Source organism: Malus sylvestris, chromosome 15 (genome assembly GCF_916048215.2).
Source record: "Malus sylvestris chromosome 15, drMalSylv7.2, whole genome shotgun sequence".
Taxonomy (NCBI): domain Eukaryota; kingdom Viridiplantae; phylum Streptophyta; class Magnoliopsida; order Rosales; family Rosaceae; genus Malus; species Malus sylvestris.
This window is the reverse complement of record NC_062274.1, coordinates 24082485-24109661: the sequence shown is the minus strand read 5'-3', so window position 1 is coordinate 24109661 and position 27177 is coordinate 24082485. Positions and strand designations below refer to the sequence as shown.

At 38.2% G+C, this 27177-nt stretch overlaps 2 protein-coding genes and 1 long non-coding RNA gene across 29 annotated transcripts in view; 2 read left to right on the top strand and 1 right to left on the bottom strand.

Annotated features, from left to right (window-relative positions):
* Positions 1-1083: 1083 nt before the first annotated feature.
* On the top strand, positions 1084-4779 carry LOC126604496 (uncharacterized). Of its 15 annotated transcripts, none has more exons than XR_007616650.1 (9): positions 1086-1405; positions 1514-1555; positions 1627-1737; positions 1824-1857; positions 2166-2276; positions 2601-2684; positions 3381-3439; positions 4224-4304; positions 4515-4779. XR_007616650.1 is itself a non-coding variant. In XM_050271773.1 (8 exons), the coding sequence occupies exons 4-8, from the start codon at positions 1853-1855 to the stop codon at positions 4614-4616; spliced, it is 309 nt and encodes a 102-aa protein (XP_050127730.1). In that variant the 5' UTR covers positions 1084-1405; positions 1514-1555; positions 1627-1737; positions 1824-1852; the 3' UTR covers positions 4617-4779. The 15 variants fall into 15 exon arrangements, 2 of the variants coding, with proteins under 2 accessions (XP_050127730.1, XP_050127729.1); XR_007616652.1 differs by having other exon boundaries at positions 1086-1424; XM_050271773.1 differs by lacking the exon at positions 2166-2276 and having other exon boundaries at positions 1084-1405; positions 2620-2684; positions 4518-4779.
* A 788-nt stretch (positions 4780-5567) lies between these two features.
* On the bottom strand, positions 5568-15997 carry LOC126604498 (uncharacterized). Of its 10 annotated transcripts, none has more exons than XR_007616661.1 (12): positions 15783-15996; positions 15502-15619; positions 15184-15290; positions 14492-14558; positions 13608-13971; positions 13419-13507; positions 13114-13209; positions 12523-12913; positions 12275-12354; positions 11697-11861; positions 11441-11539; positions 5568-5594 (listed from the first exon to the last, which is right to left on the bottom strand). It is a non-coding gene; the product is annotated as an uncharacterized LOC126604498 (long non-coding RNA). The 10 variants fall into 10 exon arrangements; XR_007616662.1 differs by having other exon boundaries at positions 13114-13186; XR_007616665.1 differs by having other exon boundaries at positions 13814-13971.
* LOC126604494 (mitochondrial Rho GTPase 2-like) overlaps positions 8585-27177 on the top strand; it is a 36466-nt gene continuing 17873 nt past the window's right edge. For 3 of the 4 annotated variants that reach the window (XR_007616637.1, XR_007616634.1, XR_007616632.1), the window contains exon 1: positions 8585-10827. The gene's annotated coding sequence lies outside the window, so the exon portion shown is untranslated. The remainder of the gene's footprint in view (positions 10828-27177) is intronic. The other variant, XR_007616638.1, reaches the window with a different exon arrangement.

The window sequence follows — 27177 nt, the reverse complement described above, 5'->3', positions numbered from 1 at the left end:
TCTGAGGATCGCTGACCAGGAGGCAGATCGTCTGCCCTCCTGAGGTGCCATTTTCATCATTTTTTATTTGTGCGGTCACAGTTAAGACACGTCAATATTTTATATTCCTATTGCTTTTTGTCTTCTTATCTCTATAAAAAAATCAATATAAAATGTTAACCTTAACTATAACCGCACAAATAAAAGATGATAGGAAGGGCACTATAACAGGAGGGCAGACAATCTGCCTCCCTTTAACCAAACTTAGCAAGGACGTCGACAAAATTCACTTCACGGAAGACATACTAACACTGTTAGTTTTTCATTGGTGTCTAGTTTATTTTCTTTCCTTTTTATTGGCGGATGAGGTCGTCGGTTGTCTATGCTATAAACTAACACTAGGACATAAATTTTGATTGTTGAGGATATAATTGGGCTTTAATCATGGTTTAAGGCCCTATGATTTGGAGCACATCATAAAAGAGATGTTGTAAATTCACATCCAACTCTTTCATTGTTGCTCGTTACTCACCATTGAACCCAATACAGAAAAAGCTCTTTGCAAGATTGGAACTGTTGTGTGTTTCAACTCATGCGCACAAATTATTATCCCTGATTTTTCTTTTTCTTTTTTTTATTTCTCGATTTGGTTTTTGCTTTGCCTGATCGAGGATAAGGGTTCGTGTGCATAGATGGAAGCATATATAAAAGCTCTTGGGTGTTGAAAACAACTATTTATATCATGTTTGTGAATGATGAGAAAACCCATAACATAAAAGTTAGTCATTTACAAATATATACTTTGACGTGGTGTAATGAAATAAAAGTTTGCTGCAATTTGACACCCTCTAAAAGGTAAACAAAACACCTATCTACAATGGATATTGCAAGATCAGATTATGATGTAGTTAATTTACTAAACAAGATTCTTAAACCCAATGCTATAAACAAATTATTTCTATACTAAAACGCTGTTTTGGGTTACTATTGATCTATAGTGTGCGGACGGATTTGTCCTCGGTTTCTCTATGCTTGCCATTCTGTTTCCTCTTTTTCTGCGGTGGAAAGTCGTTTTTACCCCTGCTGGCTACGCGTCTATCATCGCTGCCTTCACTTCTTCTCTTTCTCTCCCTCACAGCATTTTGCCTCGTTTCGAACCTGGGTTTCTTCCTCTCCCTGTCATTTGGTCCTTTACTTTGATTGCACACTGCATCAAGTTAAAGCTCCCACCAACTGGAGAAAGATACCATGCTACATCTTATTTGTGTGCCAGTTGTGGAGCTCTCTTGGGGTTTCTGTAAGCGTTGGTCATCTGGAAGGGACAGATAAATCTAGGCAACTAGGGTCTCTCTCACATTCCACTTTCTCTATAAAAAAAAAAAAAATCCCAAAATTGGCTCTCCAGGACTGGAAGCGGAAGTATGAGGTATCCTTTTCTTTTTCCGGTATTTTTTTTTTAAATTTCTTAATTTCATGCATGGTGGATTTCTCTTTGGTGATTATTGAATTGCTTATATATTTGCTTGGTATTTAGGGTGATCTAATTTTTCTGGCTTTTCAAGAGCAGCGGCATGAGGTACACTTTTCTTCTTTTTCTTTTTTTTTTCTCTTTTTTTTTTTCTTCAAATTTTTATGTAATGGATGCAGGTGGATTCTCTGAGTATACCTGGGATAGTGAGAAATTGGAGCTCATCTGGGGCCAGATCCATTTGGATTTTGGTGTCTGATTGGAGGAAAAGAAAATAAAATAAATTTGGGGTTTGTATTGATTTGATGTTTGGTTTTATTTAATTTTTATTCTTGCATGTTTGCTTTTTCTGAATTTTCACTGTTTGTTTTGTTAGTTGAAGATTACGGTGTTTGATTGATTTCAATGGGGTGAGTTGTTAATTTGTCCTCTATTTATTCATGTCATTTTATGAATGCTTGCATAATCTGCATCTCATTTCACTAACTCTCTGGGTGTATTTTTGATAAATTGTCACTGTTTTTTTCTGTTAATTTTTAAGTCTCTGTGTGTGTTGTTTACCCCAGACTTTGGACATCAACTTGTTCTGTTTTCTTGGTGATTTGATGCGTTTTGTGTTGTGTTTTTCGGTCAATTGACTCAGTTCATATGATTAATTCCCATCGTTTCCATGCCATATTGGTTGAATTTATTTTAACTATATTTATTTTTGTTGCAGCCATATCTCATATAAACAACAAGTAGAAGGTTTACAGGACATTAACCAATTAGTTGGGCTATTAGTTCCTTTACTTTGTGATGTCCCTGGTGTGAGTAAACAAATGTTCAGGTACTTTATAGTTAGGAGGATTTAACGAGGCCTTTTTTATGTGCTTTACTTTATTATGTTTTGATAAACGGAGGTTCAGCAACAGGTTACTGAAATTATCACTTATATATATAGCCTCCACCACAAAGTAATTTCCTAAGAAATGTGTAGTACTTTGTCTTCTGGGTTAGTGTTCTCTAATTTAGATTAGACATTAAGGCTTTGAGCTTGGTAAGATTTCCTTTCTTGATGTACCTCAATTTTTTTTATTCATTGTTTTTCTTTTTGGAGTTTTTGATTTACAGATAAATTCTACATTTAAATTCTCTTTTTGTGATCCTGCAGATTTTGTCTCTGTAATCAGATGGTTGATATCGCTGACTGATTTCATTCTTCTTCACTTTCAAGAAGCACCGGTGTTTATTGAAGGTATATAATCTGTTTAGACATTTAGTCTTCAATGTATCAAGTATTTTGCGTTGTTAGTTTTCTGTTACTTTTGTTGCTGCCTGCCTTTTTTTTTCTTTCTATTTTTTTCGTTTTTATCCACTTCTCTTTCACATTTGTGCAACCTATTGTCCTCAGTTTATAATCTTTCGTTGGATAATCTGATCGCCCAATCTATTCTCAAGCGATATCTTTGGTTTTAAACTGTTCTAACCAGTTTAATCTTTAAATTGTTCAATGTTAACCCCAACATTTTATTTTCGTTCTATACGCATTGGAACCAAACTTAATTGGCGCTAAAAATGTATAAAGCCTTTAACTATACCATGAATGCAATGTTAGCCAGTAAATAATTATAAAAGTAACTTTGTCATGGGCTATAATCATATCCATCATCATTCCATGATTGTTACCAACCTTTAAAATCAAATTTAGCATCAGTATGTTTTACCTTTGTTTCAATCTTAACTGGTAGCGGCTACAATTTTGTATTAATCACTGTTATCAATTGTTCTTAACATATGATCATCAGATCCCAATATGTTGACCATCGTTTTCCCTACATTATCGTATGTGAAACGATTATATTTGCACTCACTTTTATTCATTGGAAACAGTATTTGTGTCTCTCCATATCCAATCCTTGGTGCAAAATGTTTACAATTTGACATGTTTCAGTTTCCTACAGCCAAATTGGAATCAATCTGAAAGAACTGCGCCTATTCGCCGTCTTCAAGGTATAACATTGATCACTCTCAACTTTTAATTTCTTTTTCAACATTTTTTCCTTTTGCATTTCTAAAAAACCTTTATTCAATAGATACTGATATGGTCACTTACAGCATAAAAAAACTTCATCTTTTTTGTCAATATTTAAGTTTTTCTTATTTTTCTTCATGAACCAAGTCAGCCCATAACTCTGTAACCATCCACGTATATAACTTATCCATTTTGATCATTGTGGTATCAATACAAATTTACTCTTATTTTTTGAGGTGGGTTTGGTCTTAAAACACAAGAACCAAAATTTAATTGATCCCATTGTTCTGTACACAAAAATTCCATCGACCCAAAAACCTCACATGGAAAACAAACGTATTCACCTTTTTTTTCCTGCTTCTCCTTAGTTTTTACCTTTTTTTTTCATTTTTGTTTTCACAGTTTCCTTCATGATTAGGTTGAGCACACAGTTTTTAAACCTATTAAACCATATTCGTTTTAAGTGTTTTGCTTCATTATTTAACATTCATTTGGATTTGTGATTGATATCAACTTGGTCAGGTTTTCATTACTTGCAAAGCATGTTTAGAGTAGTGCCTTTAAACTGCGTCAATTTTTCAATGAAAAATCTTGAATGCCTCGACATTTATCCAATGGATAAATTCATTACATTCTTTTCGGTGAAACACTAAAGGTCCTATACGCCAGTCTCTTTTATCATCCTCAGCAAACTATTCTTATCATTTTGAGCCCAACTTCAGACAGTCCGCATTTACTAATGAAATGATTGTTTGTTGACAGTTTGACCCGAATACCTCTAGAAATTATCTATGCATGGACCACTACTGTAACCCATTCTCAACCGATGAACTTCAAACGATGGTGCGTATCGCGTCATTTTGCCTTCCTCACTATTTATTCAGCTATTACATATCCAATCGTATTGATTCCTACATAACAATATTTACTTTTCCCGCAACCTCTTAACTTTACAATGTTTTACAATTTCTTTCCTGCTGCATTATAATAGAAATGTGAAGAATAAAGTCAATTTAAAAACCTAATATCTATCTATGTTCTTCGTTGTCCCAGAAGACTTTTCATTATATGAAGAAAACAGATAGATGCTCCACCCATTCTGCAGAAAAAAGGTATACAACAGTACAGCACTGCAGCAACGCGCGGGCAACCTAGCTAGTTAATACTATATGCTAAAATGCATATTTCTGCGTGGCGTATCTTGAGAAGTGTATCCTTCATATTTTTGTTTTTTTTTTTTGGCTAAAGCTTTGAAATATTGACACACCCCGACCCGGAATGTTCACTAGAACTCCGAATCGAGCTGTGTTGGCCGACACCTGGAAGGTGACGAAGCCATAAAGTGTGATAATGCGTAAACTATGAAATAATTTAAACCTAAAAATGCTTATATACGCGAGTGCGCGATGAACGGGTATAGACCCATTTCACACGTGATACAGAGCATAAGTAAGTACAATGAGGTAAGATAATAATTATACCATTTAACGGAGCCACCTGAACTGGGAGTGCCACAAGTCCTTGTTGATACGAAACTTTGATACTAGGACCTGGAGGGGTGCAAAATAGAAAGTGTGAGTGGGCAAAACCAAGATTTCAAAAAAATCATTTCAATTATCAAAGGTAGTAACCTCTCGTCGTAAAACCTATATAGTTTTCAGAAAATCATACTACGTATAAGTATGAAATCAAAAGTATACTAGCAGTAATTCCAGAAGTATACCACGACATATCATCTCATTAGCAATATAAATAATCGTATGCTTAATAACCCATACTAGCACACTAGCTGGAGCCACCTATGGTGAACTGTACGACTACAACCATATCTCATCAATCAATGCTAGTACATAAGTCGGAGTCATCTATAGTGACCTGTACGACTTATCCATATCTCATAAATCAATGCTAGCTCATAAGTCGAAGTGACCTATAGTGACTTGTACGATTTACGCATATCTCATCAATCAATACCTTAGTAATATGTTAGCCGGATCCACCTGTAGTGGCCTATATGGTTGAACCCATAGCTCATCACATATCCCTGCAAACGAGTCAGAACCACCTCTAGTGGTTTGTAGGACAGGTTGGGTGTAAATAGTTGCGCTCTGCATAACCTCCGTGGCAAACGCCCTGAAAAGGTTTAAATTGGCAGCAGATTGCCAATTAGAATTGAAAGGCAAAAATATCATTCCACATTTCCACTGTGCTACAAATTGACTACTAAATAGCAAAAAAATTCAAACTTGAGCTCCCAAGTTGTTTTTTTTGAAAATTTCAGGCAGATAGTGAAGAATCAAGATCGGTCCCTCGTAACTCAATTGAACCAAAACACCTTAGTAACACAGAAAACAATTTCTTTTTATGATATTGCGTTTTATATTTCTTTTATATTTCAACATACAAGCTTTAACAAAAGAAAATTCAAAGAACTTAGCGAAGAAGGCTTTGGTGTATTTAACACAATACGTTGAAATGAAGGAAAACTTATTTATTGATATCCCCGATAAGCTACAAATATGTACATATACATGAGTCAAAATAAGCACACAAGAGGGAGCCTTCACAAAGGTTGCTTAGGAGAAGTCTCAGCAGTCGGTAGAGCCCCAGAAAGAGAAGGCACCGGAGGGGGATCATTTGGAGCCTCAGTACTGGACAGAACCCTAGAAGGAGGAGGCATCAGAGGTTGATCATTTGGAGCTTCATTACGCGGTACAGCCCCAGAAGACGAAGGCAATAAATGCCTTTGGAACAAACCCACAAATCTCTGATGATCAAGTAAAACCTGACCATTAGTTTCCTTCATCTGGTCAAGCTTCCTCTTCATGTTTGTAGCATAGTCATGTGCGAGCCGGTGCAATTGTTTATTCTCATGCTTGAGCCCTCTAATCTCCTGTTTGAGACTCATCACTTCAGCCGCCAATGATTCAACTTGGCGGGTTCGAGCAAATAGGCGTTGGGCCATATTAGACACAGAACCTGCACACTGAACACTGAGAGCCAGCGAATCCTTAACAGCTAACTCATCAGACCGTTTGGAAAGTAGTCTGTTATCTTTGGGAGTGAGAAGGTTCCTGGCCACCACCGCAGCGGTCATATCATTCTTCATCACGGAATCCCCAACGGTAAGAGGACCAGTAGGGGAGACGAAGGATGGGCGCCATATGTTGTCTGGAGAAGGCGGGGCTGCCTCTTCAACAAGGTTCAAGTCAAAACGACGGTCGGAGGGGCCAGACATTTTCAAATGTGTTGAAGAGAGAAGAGGTCGGACAAATCAAGATCTTAGAAGTGCAAGAATGAAGCTTCTACTGGTGGAGATTCAAGTGTGCTTTGGAACTTAATGCCAGCCCCTATAAAAATCTGCACTCGACGAAGCTTCAGAAATCGAAGAGGCGTTTGCTTTCTCAAAAGCTGGGCTGCTTAGAGATCACGAGGGTTGATCTCAGAAATCGAAGAGGCGTTTGCTTTCTCAAAAGTTGGGCTGCTCAAAGACCACGAAGGCCGATCTCAAAAATCGAAGAGGCGCTCGCTTTCTCAAAAGCTGGGCTCCCCAGAGACCACGAGGGCCGATCTCAGAAATCGAAGAGGCACCTACTTTTCCAGCCTTTTCCAGCCTTGTCAGCACCTGTCACACGCACACTCAGTTTTGCGGAAATTATGGGCATTCTGTCAAAGACTTCTGGGGAAGTAGAAAACACATGAATCTTACTGTTCAATCACCCACTTCCCACACGCAACAATAGCTCATGGGTACCACAGATAACTTTGCCAAAGTTCTCTGCCAAAGTTGAGCACGTGAAGCTTGCAGCTCCCACTACATCGCTCTGACCAAGAAGGGTAAAAGAATAGCAAAGAAACAGCACTAACAAAGTTTAGACCCATAAACTTTGAAGGTCTAGCTACCATATTATTACCCACAAGGGTAAAGGAACAGTACCACTGCTGGATAATTGGAAAGTCCCTGTGTGTCAACCTCTGTGCTTCGTGGCAAGGTAGACTAGCAAACATGCCCAACCTTTACTCACATTCGAGAAAACACTCCCAATAAGATTGCTTGCTCCAAAATCGAAGAGGCACCGTCCTCCGAATCTCGAGAGCCAGACTCCCAACATGACTACTTTCTTAAAAATCGAAGAGAGGGTAAAGGAACAGTACCATTGCTGGATAATTGGAAAATCCCTGTGTGTCAACCTCTGTGCTTCGTGGCAAGGTAGACTAGCAAACATGCCCAACCTTTACTCACATTCGAGAAAACACTCCCAACAAGATTGCTTGCTCCAAAATCAAAGAGGCACCGCCCTCCGAATCTCGAGAGCCAAACTCCCAACATGATTACTTTCTCAAAAATCGAAGAGACACTGCTCCCCGAATCTCGAGAGCCAGACCCCCAGCATGATTGCTTTCTCAAAAATCGATGAGGCATCGTTCTCCGAATCAATCGAAGAGGCGCTCGCTTTCTCAAAAGCTGGGCTGCTCAGAGACCACGAGGGCCGATCTCAGAAATCGAAGAGGCACCTACTTTTCTAGCCTTGTCAGCACCTGTCACACGCACACTCAGCTTTGCAGAAATTATGGGCATTCTGTCGAAGACTTCTGGTGAAGTAGAAAGCACATGAATCTTACTGTTCAATCACCCACTTCCCACACGCAACAATAGCTCATGGGTACCACAAATAACTTTGCCAAAGTTCTCTGCCAAAGTTGAGCACGTGAAGCTTGCAGCTCCCACTACATCGCTCTGACCAAGAAAGGTAAAAGAATAGCAAAGAAACAGCACTAACAAAAGTTTAGACACATAAATTTTGAAGGTCTAGCTACCATATTATTACCCACAACTGTAAAGGAACAGTACCACTGCTGGATAATTGGAAAGTCCCTGTGTGTCAACCTCTGTGCTTCGTGGCAAGGTAGACTAGCAAACATGCCCAACCTTTACTCACATTCGAGAAAACACTCCCAATAAGATTGCTTGCTCCAAAATCGAAGAGGCACCGTCCTCCGAATCTCGAGAGCCAGACTCCCAACATGACTACTTTCTCAAAATCGAAGAGAGGGTAAAGGAACAGTACCATTGCTGGATAATTGGAAAGTCCCTGTGTGTCAACCTTTGTGCTTCGTGGCAAGGTAGACTAGCAAACATGCCCAACCTTTACTCACATTCGAGACAACACTCCCAACAAGATTGCTTGCTCCAAAATCGAAGAGGCACCGCCCTCCGAATCTCGAGAGCCAGACTCCCAACATGATTACTTCCTCAAAAATCGAAGAGACACTGCTCTCCGAATCTCGAGAGTCATACCCCCAGCATGATTGCTTTCTCAAAAATCGAAGAGGCATCGTTCTCCGAATCTCGAGAGCCAGATACCACAGACCACTTTTTCAAAGTGCTCTGACAGAGTTAAAACATGTGAAACTGGCAGCTCCCACTACCGTGCTATGACCAAGCAGGGTAAAGGAATAGCATTACTACTTGTTGTTAGGGAGACTCCTATATATGTCGACCTCCATCCCCAACGGACAGGCAGACCTGCAAAAATGCTCAACCCTTCATCATATCTGAGAGGGCACTCCCAACGAAGCCTTTCGAAATATTCAGCTTTCTTTCCCCCCGATAATACCTCTGCAAACAAGCTATACTAGAGCAAGAATATCTCATATCATCAGGGTTAAAAGCAAGAGTATCCCATATCATGCTTTTTCCCTGTCTTTTCTTTTGGCCTTGTTTTTACCTGCAAGACAAGGAGAAAGAGAGCAATCAGTCAGCACTTGGAATCAAGCTTCCAGCCAGGAACTGACTGCCTGGAACCCCTTACCTGATTACTTACCTGGCATTGCTCTCGAGTACTCATCTTCAACATCTTATGTTTCCAGGGAAGATTCCGCATCTGCTTGAGGAACAGATAGGGCAAGTGCGAAGGATACAAGGAAGCATGTGGAGACAAGCGTAACAGCACACGTGCCGATACATTCATTACTCTGTCAAAAGCAAAAGTATCCCATATCAGCAGGGTGGAACGTACTCTAGATTTGATGGACTTGTTTTGACCCTCAAATTCTTCAGTCGACCTTATACTCTGGAGGAAACCAGAAAACCCTCAAGCTCAGTTCAAGAATAAGCCTGTGGAAAGTTACTTCTTCAAAAGCAAAAGTATCTCATATCATCTCTTCTCATTTTTCTTCTCTTTATCCTTCATGCTGCTGCAAGATGGGGAGAAGGTGAATAATCAGTCGGAGCTCTGATTGCTTACCTTGTCTGTCACCTCTTTCAGCAGACCCCCTAGCTTGGCGACTTGGGGGACTCCTACTACATGGTTTGTATCGCGCTTGACCAAGCCTGAAACTACAAGTAAGCTTCAAGTGAAATTGATACATTACCTTGTGCATCTCCACCAGTTAAAGATACCACCCCTGGATGGAGGAAGAGTACTTCCAGAGAAGATGCCACATCTACCTATGAGACAGATAAGGCAAGTCAAGACGACACCACACTCCGATACTTAGAAGTTTCGTGATTACGAGATCATTCTCCCACAATATTTCCTAATGTCATTTGTACTAAATCATTCACTTGTACTCACTAAATGAGAGCTTGAACCTATGTACTTGTGTAAACCCTTCACAATTAATGAGAACTCTTCTATTCCGTGGACGTAGCCAATCTGGGTGAACCACGTACATCTTGTGTTTGCTTTCCTATCTCTATCCATTTATATACTTATCCACACTAATGACCGGAGCAATCTAGCGAAGATCACAAAAAGCGATCGTTTTCGCTACCTAGGATCTATCTTGCAAGAGAACGGAGAATTAGATGGAGATCTCAACCATAGAATACGAGCTGGATGGAAAGAGTGCATCCGGCGTGTTGTGTGACCGTCGTAGGCCACTGAAGCTCAAGGGAAAATTTTATAGGACGGCAATAAGGCTAGCGATGTTGTATGGCACAGAATGTTGGGTGGTGAAGCATCAACACGTACACAAAATGGGTGTAGCGGAGATGAGGATGCTTCGTGGGATGTGTGGGCACACGAGAAAGGATAAGATTGAGAATGAGGATATCCGAGGTAAAGTAGGAGTAGCCGAAATTGTAGGAAATATGAGAGAAAATCGGCTCCGGTGATTTTGAACATGTGCAAAGAAGGCCGACTGACGCTCCGGTTCGAAGATGTGACTACGGGACAGAGGTTCAGGGCCGAAGGGGTAGAGGAAGACCTAGGACAACTTTGGAAGAGACTCTAAGAAAAGACTTAGAGTACTTGGATCTAACGGAGGACATGACACAAAACCGAGCGCAATGGCGTTCTAGGATTCATATAGCCGACCCCACTTAGTGGGAAAAGGCTTTGTTGTTGTTGTTGTTGTTGTTGTTGTATTTGCGTACACCCAGCGATTGCAAAAATGATAAGTATATAGATGTTAAATAGTGGAAAATGAAAAGTGTTAGTAAACATTGAGTGGTATGGAACTTCAAGCAATAAAAAACTACGGATTTGATGCGAATGTTTGTGAAATGAATAAATTTGAGGTTAAGTTATACATAATGTATTTTTTTACTCGTAAAAATTATTCCAGAATTGCTTGGGGTTGCTTTGGTATTCAGAGTGATAAGGCATAGTTGGAATTTGAGTCAAAAGCTGATAGATTTTTCTCTGGAGCTGGTGCAGTGGAAGTGGTGTCATCAGTTAGATGTAAAACAGAGGACAATTAAAGGCATTAGTGAACATTGAATAATATGGAGATCAAAATTAAAGATATTACATAGATGTGAAATAGACTTGCATTCATAAATAAGCAATAATGCCAACACGACACTACAATTTTAAAAACACACATCTTGTCAAAATCAAACTTTCATGTGAGAGACAATTTTAAATTGGGTAACATTTAATGAGAATGTAAGGAAATCAGAGTACATAACTCATCTCTCTCTGCATAAACATTTAAATAACCAAATGCCAGTTATTGGAAAGCTGAATTACCTAGCCAAATTCTTCTTTTTATTCAAACAGCCATCTCCAGTTGCTCTAAATAAAAAGGAGGGATTGTATGAACCACAACAATTGCCATCTCCACTTGCCCTGCATACAAAAGAGTAATAGTGTACAGAGACACTCTCATTTTTGCCTACATATAAAGAGTAATAGTGTACAGAAACGCTCTTATTTTTTGGAATTCACCAAATGGAAAATACATGTACATACATTATAAAACTTGGCTCGAATGCATGAAAAGTACCAATCTCTGGTTTTTTTTTTTTTTTTTTTTTTTGGTCTTTTCGCAACTTGCCCCTCTTTTTCCGTCTTTATACATTAAGGAAAGCAACACATCAAGGAGTTTTTTAGTCTTCCTATTCATTTGGACGGTACTATTCTCCGTCTTTATCAAGCAAACACCATAAACCTGCAATTAACAAAACAAATAGTGTTAATTCAAAAAATAAAACATGCATAAAATTTTTTTTTTAAATTAAAAAAAAAACCCAAACATGCAGGAACAAATATTAAATAAAATCAAACACCACATCAATCCAAAACCCAAATTTTTTTTCATTTCTTTTCCTCCAATCAGACCCTGCAAATCCAAATGGATATGGCCCCAGAAGAGCTCCAATTTCTCAACATCCCAGTCATACTCAGAGAATCCACCACCACTCCCAAACAGTCTTCTACCTCATAACCCCATTACACACTTTTCAGCCCATGATAACAAAAAAAATCATCGATCAGATGAGAATTTACACAAACCATAGAAAACCTACGATAAAATAACTAAAACCCAATTATATTAAATAAAAAATTTGAAGCAGATCTGACATGAAATAGAAGGCACCTGAGGTGCTGAGGAAAAGTTTAAGACCAACATCAACGCTGACCTGACCGGAATTGTTGGAAAACTCTGAGGAGATTTCAAAATTGTTATGTTGGTTTTAGGATTAGATTAAGACTTAAGAGTGAGAGAACTTGTAGAATTTGATTTATGGGTTTGAGGGCTTGAGGTTGTTTTCTTATTTAATGCAAAGAAAACTTGAATCAAATGCCAAACAAAAACACCAAAATCTTACCTGATGACAAATCAGAGGGAGAGCTTCTGGGAATAAGGATCGGAGAGGATTTGGAGGTGGAATCTGCTGACGCTGGGGTGAGTGAAGATGATGTTGCAGTCCAGGTGTCAATCGACGATGAAGACACCACCAAATTCTGCCCATCTGGTTTCAAGGTTAGATTAATTGTCAGAGAAACTGTAGAAATGAATATGTTGGTTTGAGGGTTCGAGTTTTTTTGTGATGATTGTAGGCAACAGAAGAGATGAAGTGGTGAGCAACAGAAGTGGTGAGAGTGCAACCAGGAAGAGAGTAAACAGAAAAGGAAAGCAACACTGAATTCTTCTTGACTACCTATTTAGTGAGTTCTTGGACCTATTTAGAGAGTTACTGGAATAAAATGAAGCCAACCCTGCAATAGAGAAACAAACGAAAAAGTCAAAATCCAGAAATCCAAGTTTAACTCAATCAAATAAAATAACCAATCAAAGTTGCACACTGCAAATTCTCGCAATGTAAACTTGTTTCTCAAGGACAATTGGTCTCTCTCTCTCTCTCTGAATACAACATTTCAAACCAGACAATAATTAATAAAATAGAAAATTGAAGTACCTGGTAAGTTTTTCTTTTTATACAAACCGTCATCTCCTCTTGCTCTAAGTAAGGAGGAAGTGTGTGATCCACCCTTCATTCAAAACATCACAACATCTGCACTTATATAAAGGAAAAAAAGAAATGGACCAAAATAAAATTATACTAGATCCGATTATACAAAAAGCCAAACTCTTGAGTTGGGGCTGGTGGCCGTCGACCACATCATCTCCTCCATTTGAGAGAAAAGGGTTTGTTTGGCTCTTTTGTCCAATTATTTACATTAACCATTTCCAAATTAAGAAGGAAAACACCATGATCAATACCTATGTTGCTCCCTTCTTGTGATCCAAATTTGAAGAAGGCCGATGGGGAGGGGCAGTTATAAGTGTCATCCTCTTTGTTTCTCATATCCCTACATTGTCGACCAAAACAACATCAAACCAAGTGCAATACAATCCAATATAATGCTCAAAAAATTTGAGCTCCAAACAAAGTCACAGGTCAGCAATCACCTAATCGATCATAACACCATCGCAAATATGAAAAACATAAACAATTAAGTCAGCAACATGATATGCCATCCCTTTCATACAAAACACAGATTGCAATTCAAATACGCCACATTATTTACAAACAATTACAAATTGAGAAACAATTAAATCATCATCATGAATCGCAATGCAACATGAACACCATCAATTAGAAAAGACAGAGCTACATGGCAATAAACATACAAAGAGGAACTGCTTCAGATCCTTCCCAAAAGCAATCTTCCGCATGATAACAAAAGTGTGGTTGACCTCTGATCTAATTGCAGACACAATCTGCAAAACCGACTTCTATGGAATTTGAACTTGTGAAATGTGGGGTGGAGACCTGAATGTAACAAATTAGTGTTAAGTGAATAATCCAAACATATAAAATTTAGATCATCACACCCGAATGCAAACAGAATAATTAAATAAAGAATCGAAGCCATACGCAATCTAATTAGACAAATAAGTGAACTTTCCCATGCCGAAATCCGAAAGGCCAACAGAAATATCTCATTACAGCACAGAAGACAAAACTTAAAAACAAAACTTAAAGGACAAATCTTAAAACTAATCAAAATTAGGTGAACCAATTATAGAGAACATAACCCTGGTAACCAATCGGGAAAAGATGCTTTTAAATCCCAGGAAAAAAATTAAGAGGAGTTTTTAAAAATCATCATTTCAATTATTTTTCAATCTTACATTTGGGATTAAACAGAAAATATAACTAAAAATGCCAACTTTCTCAAAAAACTACAACTATTTTTACAAATTTCCATTACCCAACACTGAAAAATGAGAATCACGAAGCAATGAAGAGCCGAACACACGAGAACCAAAACGTTAAAAACAACACGTACCCATTTCAAAGACCAAAAATCCTGCAAGGACAAAAAAAATCCCAGAAAATCAGTACATCAGCACTACCTGCAAAACGCCAAAAATCAGAAAATTATTAAAAGAACCCAAAATCAGTGGCATGGTACTCGTTTCTCCATCATTCAGTAGCTAATGACCTAATGAAAAAGAACCCAAAACAGACAGCTTAAATTATGGAAAGTGCTTATAAAGCTCATGAATAAGTTTGAGCCTGCATAGATATGGTATAGCACAGATAACAACAGACAATAAAACTATGCACAGTATAACCTAAATCCGATATGTTGCATTCCACACACACACATATATGTCTACATATATATATATAGATGGCCCACAGAGATTAACATCATGCGGAGGTGTGCACGCGAACACACATAAAATATACATGCATACTTAATTTTTCAGACAATAATACCACACAACATAAGTTGCAAGCTGGGACTATTTGGTTGACTCAAAAGAAAATGATGGGTTAGAAAAAGCCCAAAAAAATTGAATGAAGAATGTTCGTTCATCTCTTACGTCAACAGGAGGATGAATGCCCCTGCAAAAGACAACAAAGCAATCCACAATTATCCAACAAATAAGCACAATTTCTTGCCATTCAGTAATTATGTTCATATCTACTACAGCGCTAAAAAGTAGATTTTTTCATGGCCTTGGTGGATACCTATTTTCTGCATCTTTAGACTCAAGGGCAAGAGAAACCTGCCAGTCCTCAAACAAATTAGGACACTCTTGCGGATCGGCCAATGATTCTGGAGCTTTTTTATTGACCTGCCATATTGCAAATTAAAATTACAAAATTAAAAATACTTGGAATAGCCAAATATATGCAAAAATGTTTCCTTGCTTCAATTCAATTGGTCGATAAAGTAGAAGACATAACAATTTTTCTTTGTTATGACTTCTACATCTCATATATACATTTCACTTGAAAGAAAAGCATCATGTTCATGAATCAAGAAAAACACTGCAAAAGTCTAACCTTGTTCAGGTCATTTCTCCAAATTGAAACTATCTCTGAAACTTTTGCTTGGTAGGTAAGATCGTGCCATCAAAGCTACTTCAGGTATCCGTTCACTCTAATGAAAGATAACGAAACCCTATAAAGCAGAACACAAAAATTAGACAAAACCCAAAAACTAAACAGTAAAAAAAAAACCCTAAAATGAAAAAAAAAAACTGCAAATATTCTATATATCATATAATGAACTGCAACCCATCAATCATATCCCAAAATCAACTGCAAATCACAAAATTACTTACCCCAAATCGGCTGGAGAACTCACCAGCAAACCAAGGCTTTTCTGGGCTTAAAATTTCGTGCAGATCATTTGCACCACTTGCTCACCTACCCAAGGGCTAAGTGGTATAGATCAGCCAGCTAATCAGCCCAAAAGTACTTTATAGTGGCAGTACAAGTAAATAGCTGATGAGTCACTATCCTTCAAAACTGCATTTGGGCAAGATTATTGCTACTGAGGCCAGGCCAAAGTGTCTATAAAAGGAGAATGAGAAATCAAAGTCAAGGACACTCAAACAAACAAATATAAGTACAAACTCTGCTCAAAGCCAGATTTGCCTTTAAAACGAAGCTGCAGTCAGCCCAAGCCTTCATCCTTTTCAGGATAAATCCTTTGTAATAGCTCTGCTACCCTGTTCAACTCTTGCTGTAGTATCGATTTCTTTCTGTAAACTCACTTCCCAACCCCTTTTCTAAGCTTTCAAATCTCCTGATAAACCACAAAGATAGGAAGTTGCAAGGCGATCAGCCTTGCCCGACCCTCTTTGCTTTTGTCTTTTCATTCATTAGCCTAGCAATATGTTGTATACTACAAGTTGTATCCTACAAGTTGTATCCAAGTTATTTCTAGTAATATGGCTATTAAAAGACTTTCTCAGCGCTTGAATCCGATTTGAATATGTCTTCACAGTTCAAGTCAGATCTAAGTTCTAAGCCCTCGGGCATATAAAATTTGATCACTCTAAAAAGTCCTTGGCCTCAAGGCATAAAAAAGAACCTGATGTGGACTGAACCCATCCACGACAATCTTTGATAACAAGAAGTCCGAAGTTACTTGAGGCACAAGTAATCAACCTGTCACTTAGTTTTATTTCTGTTATATTATGATTACCATATAACGTTCGAGTACGAGATGAATTCTGATGGAAAGCCTCAAGGCCCATTCAAGGCCCCACAAAGGCGCCTATTTGGATTCATCCTATTTCTCGGCGCGAGAACATTGAGTATAGAAAGAGTTCTGATGGGAAGCCTCAAGGCCTATTCAAAGCCCCACAAAAGCACCTATTTGGATTCATTCTGCTCTTTGGGCTCAGGTAATCAGAAATATAATAGTTATAAGACTCATATAACCAAAAAAAGGAACCGTATGTATTCGAGTACTAAGTTAGTTATTTATGGGAAGCCTTAAGGCCTACGCATAATTAAAACTCAAACATCCGTTATACATCTGCCATGCTGAAGATGGCAGTGGCACGCCTGAGCACTTAAAAGTTAATCTTGATTGTGAGCCTCAAGGCCTACACCTAAGGCCTCACAAAGGCACCTTTCAAAGTTAACTATGTCCTTCTCTTTCAGCCTTGCCCGACAGGCTTTGCCCGACAAGCCCGCCAGTAAAGCAGAAGCCCGACAGAAAGCATCAACCGGCGCCAACCTCTCGGGGAGCTGTGTGCTCGTCGGCCAGGAAGCATTCCCCACGAAAATTCCCACCACGAACAGGTTGATTGCAAAGTGACGTCCCTACGGATGTAATGGCAAGCGGAAATTTCTTATAGTGGTTTATTATCTGCAATCCAATTGTCCCAAATAAGGTGAATAACTATTTACAGATATGGTAAAATCTACGGTTCACTTGCGTGCATGGGTGATTGTGTAGTGACATTTTCCATAAGCAGGAATGCATAAATAAGGGCATATACGTTAGAAACTCAAACTAATAAATCACCTCTTTCTAAAGATGATTTGGTATGTTACAACTTGTATTTGGCAGGAATGCTCCACGACGAAAAAGAGTCAGTGCATCTTCATCTGTCAATGGTTGTAAATTATATGGAGGTGATAGGAGCATATTTATGCGACTTAGTTGGCTTGTTCTTGTGCATTTATGTCGTGTCTCTTTAGTTATTTTAGTGTTTAAAGTCATTTTCGTGTGTTTTCAGATTTTAAGGACAAAGTAGGCAAGAAGATGCATTTTGGAGCATTTTGGAGCAAAATGGAGCTTGGAATGCATGTCACATATTTGGAACCAAGGTTTGGACGAAATTGAAGAATTAAAGAGGCTAAGAATGTGAAGAATTAATGTACAAAGGATCAAGAATTCAGTCACAAAAGAACTGAAACACCCCACCCCATTTTTTTAAATATTGTTAGTCTTAATTGGTGAGCCAAGGGGGACCCACCCCTGATTTCTGTCCCCAGCCTCCCATCTCTCTCTTCCTTCTTCTTCGTCTCTCTCCCCCGTAACTCTCCCTTAGCTCTCTCCCTCTCAGCTATCCCGTACCTCTCTCCCTCAACCTCTCGCATCTCTCTCTTCCCCTGGACTCACTAGGACCGAGTCACCATCGAAGAGAGGCTCGCAACGAACCCCGGACCCTGCCCTGCGAGTTCGACGACACGGAGTAAGCTCCGGCGAGCACCGCCCCTTTCGAGGCCATTTCCGGCCAAACCACGGCGAGTTGGCCGGCGTGTAAGGTATCAATCTCTTCGTCTTGTCGAGTACTACAACTTTACTTTTTGTTTCACTCAATTTCATTGAGTATTGAAGAAGTTATACTCATTTGAATCTTACCCAGTTTCCGGCGAGTCCGACGGATTTCGAGGCATTTTCCGGCCAAACCACGGCGAATTAGACGTCTTGTGAGGTACCATTCTCTTCGTCTCTTCAAGGGCTACAACTTTTGTTTTTGTCTCGCTTAATTTCGTTGAGTAGTGATAAAGTTATGGCCGTTTAAAGTTAGGTGGTTTTCCGGCCGAATTTTCGGCCTTCCCTCTCTCGGCAAAACCAGGCCATCCGGCCTTTCCCTCTCCCTCGGGCCTTAGGCCCGTGTTGCCTTAGCCCAGTACCCTAACCCATTCAGTTTTTATTTTTAGTTATATGTTTTTAAAACCCAAAGGGCTCGGGCCTTAGTTTTGGTTGGCCTTGGGCCGGTTTTCAACCAAGGGCTTAAAGCCCTGATTTCTGTTAGGAGGCCTTAGGGCCTTGTGTAGTGTGTGTGTGTGTGTGTGTTTATAGTATATGTATGTGTTTGGGCTTAAACCCAAACCCCTTTCCTAACCCTAAACCATTTTAACCCAAAACCTTAGAAATCCAAACCATCCATTTTCACCCTAAACCCTTTTAACCTTAGAACCCTAAAATCAAAACCCAATAAATCCTAATCCTATTTAACCTAAACCCTAATCCGGATTTCAAGCCTAAAACCCGTTAGACCTAATTTGACCGTTGACCTCCGGTTAACATTGACTTTAGAGTTGACTTTTCGGGTTTTCGTCCGGGACCCTTCTTAGGGTAATTCGACGTTCTGAATCCGTTTCCAACGTCTGTTTTCCCAAATTCAATTGTTAAAATAGAGTTTTATTAATTGGACCATTTATGTGCTTAGGGGCAATTATTTGTGACGTTTTCGTGGTTGCTAGTTTGCGTGGCTCTTCGGCGGCTAACTACTGTGAGTGGACCCCTTCTAAAATGCATGTTTTATAGTAGAAATGCATACATGAAAATCATGATTTGATGATTACGTTTTATGAAACGTTTTGTGAGATAACATGCTTACTAAGGCTACTTTGAATTATTACTATTTTTCCTATAACCCGTGTTCTTATAGAATATCTGATGGATGACGATATGATATTTAGAACATGTTTCAAACACCTCTTTATAGTATAGATGATGGATGACTTTATACTATGAAGTTGTTTTTCAATATATATATGTTCAATGGTTTTGTACCTACCTAGTGGTCCTTTCCGCTACGGGACGTAGGGATAGATTCTGGTCCGTTCCGGGCGACGGTTTGGTGTTGGCATAGGGCCTGGAGTATGTTTCCTCTGGCTATTTAGCACAGGGACGGGGAGCCGGCATGGGGCCTGAAGTGTATTTTCCTCTGACTGTCTGCTCAGAGCCGGGGAGCCGGCATGGGGCCTGGGGGTTATTGGACAATTCACTAGTGATTATTATATATGAGTTATGATTTGAGATACTGCACATCATGCTAGGTTTCGGAAAACCTATGTTCATCATTATATATTTGTTTTCATAAACCTGGGGGTTAGTATATTGATAACTGTTTTATTATATATATATATCAACTTGGTCCACTCATGTTTGTTTTGCGCCCCCTTCAGGATTTAGGATCGAGGCGTACAATCCCAACAATCAAGGCACTTCCGCATCGGCATCTTCGAGTCCTCTTGGTGTGGGACTCATTCTTTTATTCATTCCATTTTATATAATTCTTTTAGTGTTCTAGTTAGTTGTATGCTCTGAACACGTTCCTTAAATGCATATTCCTTATTCTTTTACATTTATAAGTTTTATCTATCCTTTATTTTCAGCAATTGCACTCAATAAATGGCTTTCGTCACCCTCGGGTGTCGGCCAGCACGTGACCATCCTGATATCCCGAGGATATCGGGATCGGGGCGTGTGAAGAACACACACTCCTTGCCGTGTAACCACATAGCATTCCCTTTGGATTCCCATGCATGCTTAATCATCCTTGTCCCCTAATATATTTCTGATTTCATGCCTCAATTCACTCAATTATCACACTCAATTGCTGCATACCTCTTGTTCCCTTCACCCATCAGATTTCACACAACTTTCACAACCATTCCATGCACCAATTGATGCTCCATCATCCACATTTGGGATCCAATGTTGTGTGCAACACATGTTGCTGCACCTTTGACTAATTTCTGAAACATTTCACCTCCCCTTTTCATTTCATGCAATGAACACAATCATTCATGCTCTCTAGCTGAAATACCACTCCATTTTATCCTCCATACTTTGCATCATTGCTCCATTTTCATCCTTGGACCATTGCACACCACAAATTCACCCTCATTGCTGTGCATTTTCCCCACTGCCCAATCTGATTCTCTAGGGTTTTTGGGGCCTATATATACATGTTTACACCCCTTGGCAAAGGGTTCACACTCTCATATTCACCAGTCATCACAGAAATTCGTCCATACTCACCCTAGGCAGCAAAACACCCCAAAAACACCATTCTAGTGCCCAGAAAATATCACAGCCACTCCACCTTCTTCCACCCTCTTTGCCGAAGTTCTCCACCACCCTTCCACCATCAAACACTCCTCTACACTCACCATAAACCTTTCTGCACCATAGAACTACCCAAAACCTGTCCACAAACCAATCTGCCACAAGCAAGGGAAAGGAGGAATCTTGGATGCACTTGCTGCCAAGTTGGAGCATTCTAGGTGTTTTCTTTCTTTGGATTTTAATGTCTAATTCATGTAATCTTTGTTTTGCTTTAAGTATGATTGGCTAATTTCGTTTTGGCTAAGGGTGGATTCAAAACCATGATTATATATGTGAAATAAGTTGATTACTTTCAGTTATCGTTGTATAAGTCGTGAATACAATTTGCTTAACCGTTTGATTTAGAACTTATTCTTGTATGTTGGTTGAGAGTGCACGCTTAATTTGCATGCTTGAATTTGATGCTAGGATATAAGTTTGTTTCACCTAATCGTTATGAATTTATATTCGTAAGTAGTGAAGGTCGCTAGTCACGATCGTGTTAAGTAGATTCCTGGCAAGAGTATCATGCTTTTCATAGTCACGAATGCCTTGTCGATGCTTATGACTTCCAAAGAACGTAATGATTCATAACTTATTAAATTGATAACTGAAAATTGATTTAGGTTGCATATATTTCATGTGTGGAGAAGAACCCCTTAGCCATTCCATCATCCATTGATTATTCATAACTTTGTGTTACAATCTGTTTCTATTACAATCTGTTTTCCTTGCAATCTGTCCATTTAGTTCATTTTCGTCCAAATCAATTCCCCATTTATTTTGAAGTCCTAGATTAGTTAGAAAGTGTGTTGGTTTATGTTTTTAAGTGTTTTGGTACAAGTTAAAACCCAAATTCGTCCAAATTGGTGCTTTGTGTTCAAAACTGCCCAGAAAGTGTTTTTAAGGCAGTTTTGAATCTTTTAGTTGCGGTTTTGAGTTATTGGTTTATTTTAGTATTTTAAACGTGAGTTTTGCATTCTTTGAGTCTAATCTAGTGTTTTAAACTTTGTTTTTACATTTTTAAGTCAGTTTTCAAGTGTTTAGCAATCCCTCCTAATCCCCGGTTTAGAACGATCCCTACTTACATACTTTCAAGTTTTCAAGTGTTTTTACATTTCTATGTCCTTCTCTTTCAGCCTTGCCCGACAGGCTTTGCCCGATAAGCCCGCCAGTAAAGCAGAAGCCTGACAGAAAGCATCAACCGGCGCCAACCTCTCGGGGAGCTGTGTGCTCGTCGGCCAGGAAGCATTCCCCACGGAAATTCCCACCACTAACAGGCTGATTGCGAAGTGACGTCCCTACGGATGTAATGGCAAGCGGAAATTTCTTATAGTGGTTTATTATCTGCAGTCCAATTGTCCCAAATAAGGTGAATAACTATTTACAGATATGGTAAAATCTACGGTTCACTTGCGTGCATGGGTGATTGTGTAGTGACATTTTCCATAAGCAGGAATGCATAAATAAGGGCATATACGTTAGAAACTCAAACTAATAAATCACCTCTTTCTGAAGATGATTTGGTATGTTACAACTCGTATTTGGCAGGAATGCTCCACGACGAAAAAGAGTCAGTGCATCTTCATCTGTCAATGGTTGTAAATTATATGGAGGCCCGAATTTCGGAAAATGGTATCTTGATGTCACCAAAATCTTGTAATCTGGAATTTTGATTTCATCAAACCCGTCAAGAAGGGATTCTGATGCAGAAGGAACATCATCCAAGATTAACAGCAAAGAATTTTGCCCTGCTTCCCTTAAAAATAGCGGCAGCCAGCTAAATGCAATTTCTTCTTTTACTAAAGCAGGTACGTTGAATCCGGCATGTTGACACAAACAAAGTAGCTGGGCTTATTGGAAACCGTGGCAAAGAAGATATTGTGCTTGAATTTATCTAGCCAAGAAAACACATAGGAATGTAACATTACTAATTAGAAGAAAAAAGAGAAAAGAAATGATATCATTAGTATACAGGTAGCAGTCATTCTACGTTTTGATTAACTGTCCTTGTGGGCTAACTATCGACTATGCATTGACAATTGTAAGTGTGCTATATCAATTATATCAACAATATCGAGTGTGCGTATCTAAAAAATGTTTGCCGCATCGTACAAAAACTTTATGGATAGATACCTCTGACTTTGTTGATCATAACAGAACATAGTTGCCAAAGTGATCTTCCCACATCCTCCCGGAGCAGTGAGCACAAGCATTGACAGCGCGTCGTCTCTAAGGAGTTTCATCTTCATCTCCGCCAAAGGCGCATCCAGTATAAGCGTATTGCTTGGAAGGTCAGGAACTGCACACCAAGTTGGAATAAGGTTTTGGTTTTGATTTTGAGCCACAAGATTGCATCAATTCGGTTGAGCACCACCGGGGAATTAACTTCTAACTGCACGTTCAGCAGAGGCAAGAGTCTTTGAAGAGATTTGTCCCATTTAACAATTTTTTTAGCATATTTAGCCTTTTCAAAGAAGTTGAAAAAAACAAGCGGTGTAGATTAACTTGGAATTTGGAAATAAGCACTTTCAAATTTATGTTATATAATAATAGTAAATGGCAACATACAATAATATAATATCATTTCTTAATTTTATGTTTATTTAAAGATAACTTTAACTAAAAACTCTTATTTTAACAAAAAAAAAAAATCATATTTTTACACTAAAAAATCAATTCTTGTACTATTCACTTTACCCTTTATTTTATTCTTGTCGTTAAAACTCAAAGTTTACAAGTCATTTTCATTAGTTTTCCTTTATTTAGGGAACTAAGCTTATTATATTAACACTCCACGTATTATTGAATAAACCTTACGTACTTAATATACCCTACATTTACTTTTCCAATCAAAATTTATATATACTCACACATATTTTTCCATAATACATTTACACTCCACACTCTCAACATACGTCTTACATTGGTCCCCTACATTTTCTACATACACGGATACACCCCACACTCTTCACAATGATTTCTTTATTCTTCTTTTTGGTCTGTGCTATGTACTGTTTGATACAAAATCATTCATGTTTAGCAAGGATTTGCTAATGTTTTTTCTATTGTTTAGCAACAAGGATTTGCTCAACTTCTTTTTAACTAGTGAACATTGATAAGTGAGGGGGTGTATCCCAAAATGATAATTTAGGATATGTATAAGATGATGATATTAGGAATGACTGGATGTATCTTACTAGCATTCTGTAAATTAATGGCACCCCATCCCACCACTGGATTTTTTATCCTTTTTGCTTCTGGACTTCCGTTTTCCGTCCCGTTTTCAATGAATCAAAAAGGTAAATTACACATATGTGGTACGTGCTGTGTAGCACCAAAGATTCGGGTGTCCTAGGAATCGTTTCCTATGAATTGCAAGGAGATTTCGTACGATTTAAATGAAAATGGCTACGGTTTATTAGGTGTGTGATCCTCCTTACCAATCATATGTTTTTTTCAAGGAATATTATTCATAACTATATATAGGCATGTTGATGCCGTTGAAATCAGAGTTTCATTATTCAGAGTTTTGTTCTACAATAAAGAGTGAGAGTGGTTTTAAGAGTTGAAGAAGACAATGAATCTTATCGGGATATAAACATTAAAAGTGATTTTGAATGTATTTAGATTTTTTTTTTAACCTTAAATTGTCATGACATATTAGTGTATATAAGTTATTTAATATCAAATTTTAATATGGGGTGTATTCAACATTGTGTAGGATGCTAATAAAAAACAACCTTATTTAAATTACTTGGTAATGTCTTATTTTCATCCTTTTCCTTTAAACTCTCACATTATATTCTCTCTCTTTTTTTAATAGCATAGTATTTCATATTATGTATTATATAGTAATTAATTAATTTCAACTAAATCAGTCTAGTTCGCTTAGGCATCCGCCTTGGCGCTAGCTCTTGTCTGTCGCCCAACTAACGTCTAGTGTCTTTTAGAACTATGAAAAATACAAACCGAACGCATTGCAAAATGATACAACTTGAAGAGAAGATAAGCAAGAATATATCACATTTGACATATTTGAGGTATCTAATTGAGTTCAAAGAAATTGATGAAAACTATATTCCAAGAAACTAGTGAAATTTTATCGTGACAATTAAATAGGTAAATAGATTAGGATTGAATTGAATTGTTGCAATGATTATATATGAATCGATACTTGCAAAATAGATGGTTCAGATCGATGTGGAGTGAATCCTACAACTAATTCTCATTTTTTAAATGAGGATCCCTTCCCTTAAAGTTCCTAAAACATGATGTATGAAGTCTTTAAGGGAAGGGATCCCCATTTTTATTTTAACAAACGATAATATCAACACTAAGGGCGAGAGGGCGAGCGTAGTCTCACAATGGGTTAGCAATAATGTGGTTCAAATTCGTCTTTGGCGAGAATATGATGTTCATTTAAAGCTTGGACAATCTGATCCGCTTGAATTTCCAACTTGCTTAATGGTTGGAGTGGTTATGAATAATGCTACTCATTGATTGTTGAAATTGCAAATTGTTTTGAGCGAATAGCTTCAGAGTGTCCTCCAAAGAAGTGTCAAAGAAGTCCTGTTGTGGTAGAGGTTCAAATGTTTGATTTTGAGCTTCTATGTTGTTGCAAGAGTCATGATAAGGATTCTTCCAAATAGGGCTATATGTGTTTGACAATGGATGTATTGGCCTTTGGTTAGAGAAACTCAAGAAGTGTGAGTGCTCTCGAACAAATGTAGGAAACTCATCTATTCTTGAGCAGAATTGAAGAGGATGACCGGTCTTGGCACATAATTGACATACACCAGACATCTTTTTATACCACCTGAAATCAAAACAAAAAAAAATAGTATATGAAAAATCTAAACTAAGAAAATAAAAATAGAAAGGGTTTATAAAGCAAGCAATTAGAGGGGATTGAAATCAGTCCCTGGCAACGGCGCATAACATCATTGGCATAAGTTAATTTGATTTCGGTGCCACAAGGTGAAGAGCTCAAGAGGAGTTGCCACTTCGTGAAGACCGAAGGAATCCATCTCATGAAAGGCAACCGCACAAAGGTACAAGCTACTCCGTAGATTAAGATCTAAGAATTGAGCATGTGTAGTTACTTTGTAAGAATCTTGTCTCACTAGTGGATTAGACTCAGTGGAGAGTCCCCCATTTTTTAACTCAAAGGTGGGTTTTTCCGATCAAAAACATCCAGTGCAATTTATCACTTTTCTAGTTTACTTATCTTACCCTTTGCTTGTGATACATGTTCAACATTATTTGCAAAAAGATAAGTCCATGCAACTAAGCTTGTCATAGTTAAAATGTGTAAAACTGGAACTTAGTTAACTTGGAACATTTTAGTAAACTGAGTTTTAATTTGACTATTTCCGCTGTGAGTAAACTGAGTTTTACTTGGAACATTTTAGTAAACTAAGTGTTGTTGACTAGTCAGACAATCACGTATATAGATTTTAAATTGCAGGTTATTTCACATGGTGCCAATTTCACAATCAAACTAATAAACTTGTCTTAAGATTGTTGGAAAAATTAGGAACTAAAAATCTATAACCATTAGTCTCTTAACTCATCAAAACGTGCAGTTATAGTTGTTTTCGTTAACTATGTCAGTATTTCATCAAAATGAGTTATGTTGGAAGGACCATTGCTACAATTGGGTTAAAGTTGATGAACCATTGCTCTAATTGGGTTAAAGTTGATGGACCATTTCTCCAGTTAGGTTAAAGTTGAAGGACCATAGCTACAATTTTTCTCATTTAGTTTTCCATATCTGCCCCTCGATTAAGCCTCATGTGCGTGGCACGTGACTCATTTTGATAGAAGTTCTAATGGAGTTGAAGAAAAAGTCCAATAACCATGGATTTTTAGTTGAGTGACCATTACTCCAATTAGGTTAAAGTTGAGAGACCATTACTACAATTTCCTTCATGCACATGAGTAACCAATGTTAAAGGAACATGACATAATGGATTAGAAAAACCTGAAAATACGGTCGAGGCAAGTGTTAGACACCATGTCTTTAAGATAAGTTTAAACCCCTATGGTGCTCATGGTTGATCGAAGGTTGTCTCCCAGGATAGAACAACCACGTCTTTGTAATAGTAGCACTACAAATTACAAAGCTTCAATGAACCACAATTGTGTTGAACACTCTCTGATATAGACTCAATATAACTCTCTAATTTTTAGTGCACTATATGTATGAATATATGTATGGTGAAAAGTTGTTAAGTGATTATAGAAGGTTTCCCTATTTATAGGATTTGAGATACCTCTTTGAAAAACATGTGATCATTTATGAAGAGTTAAAAGTTGCAATTCTTAATTCATGAAAAGTCAAAGGTTGAAATTATTCCTTTGATTAA

What these genes read in the sequence shown, in the direction of transcription:
- LOC126604496 (XM_050271772.1), top strand. An exon ending in GCCTATTCGCCGTCTTCAAG is followed by an intron (nt 3,440 to 4,223) that starts GTATAACATTGA and finishes GTTTGTTGACAG; the next exon opens with TTTGACCCGAATACCTCTAG. An exon ending in CCGATGAACTTCAAACGATG is followed by an intron (nt 4,305 to 4,514) that starts GTGCGTATCGCG and finishes TCGTTGTCCCAG; the next exon opens with AAGACTTTTCATTATATGAA.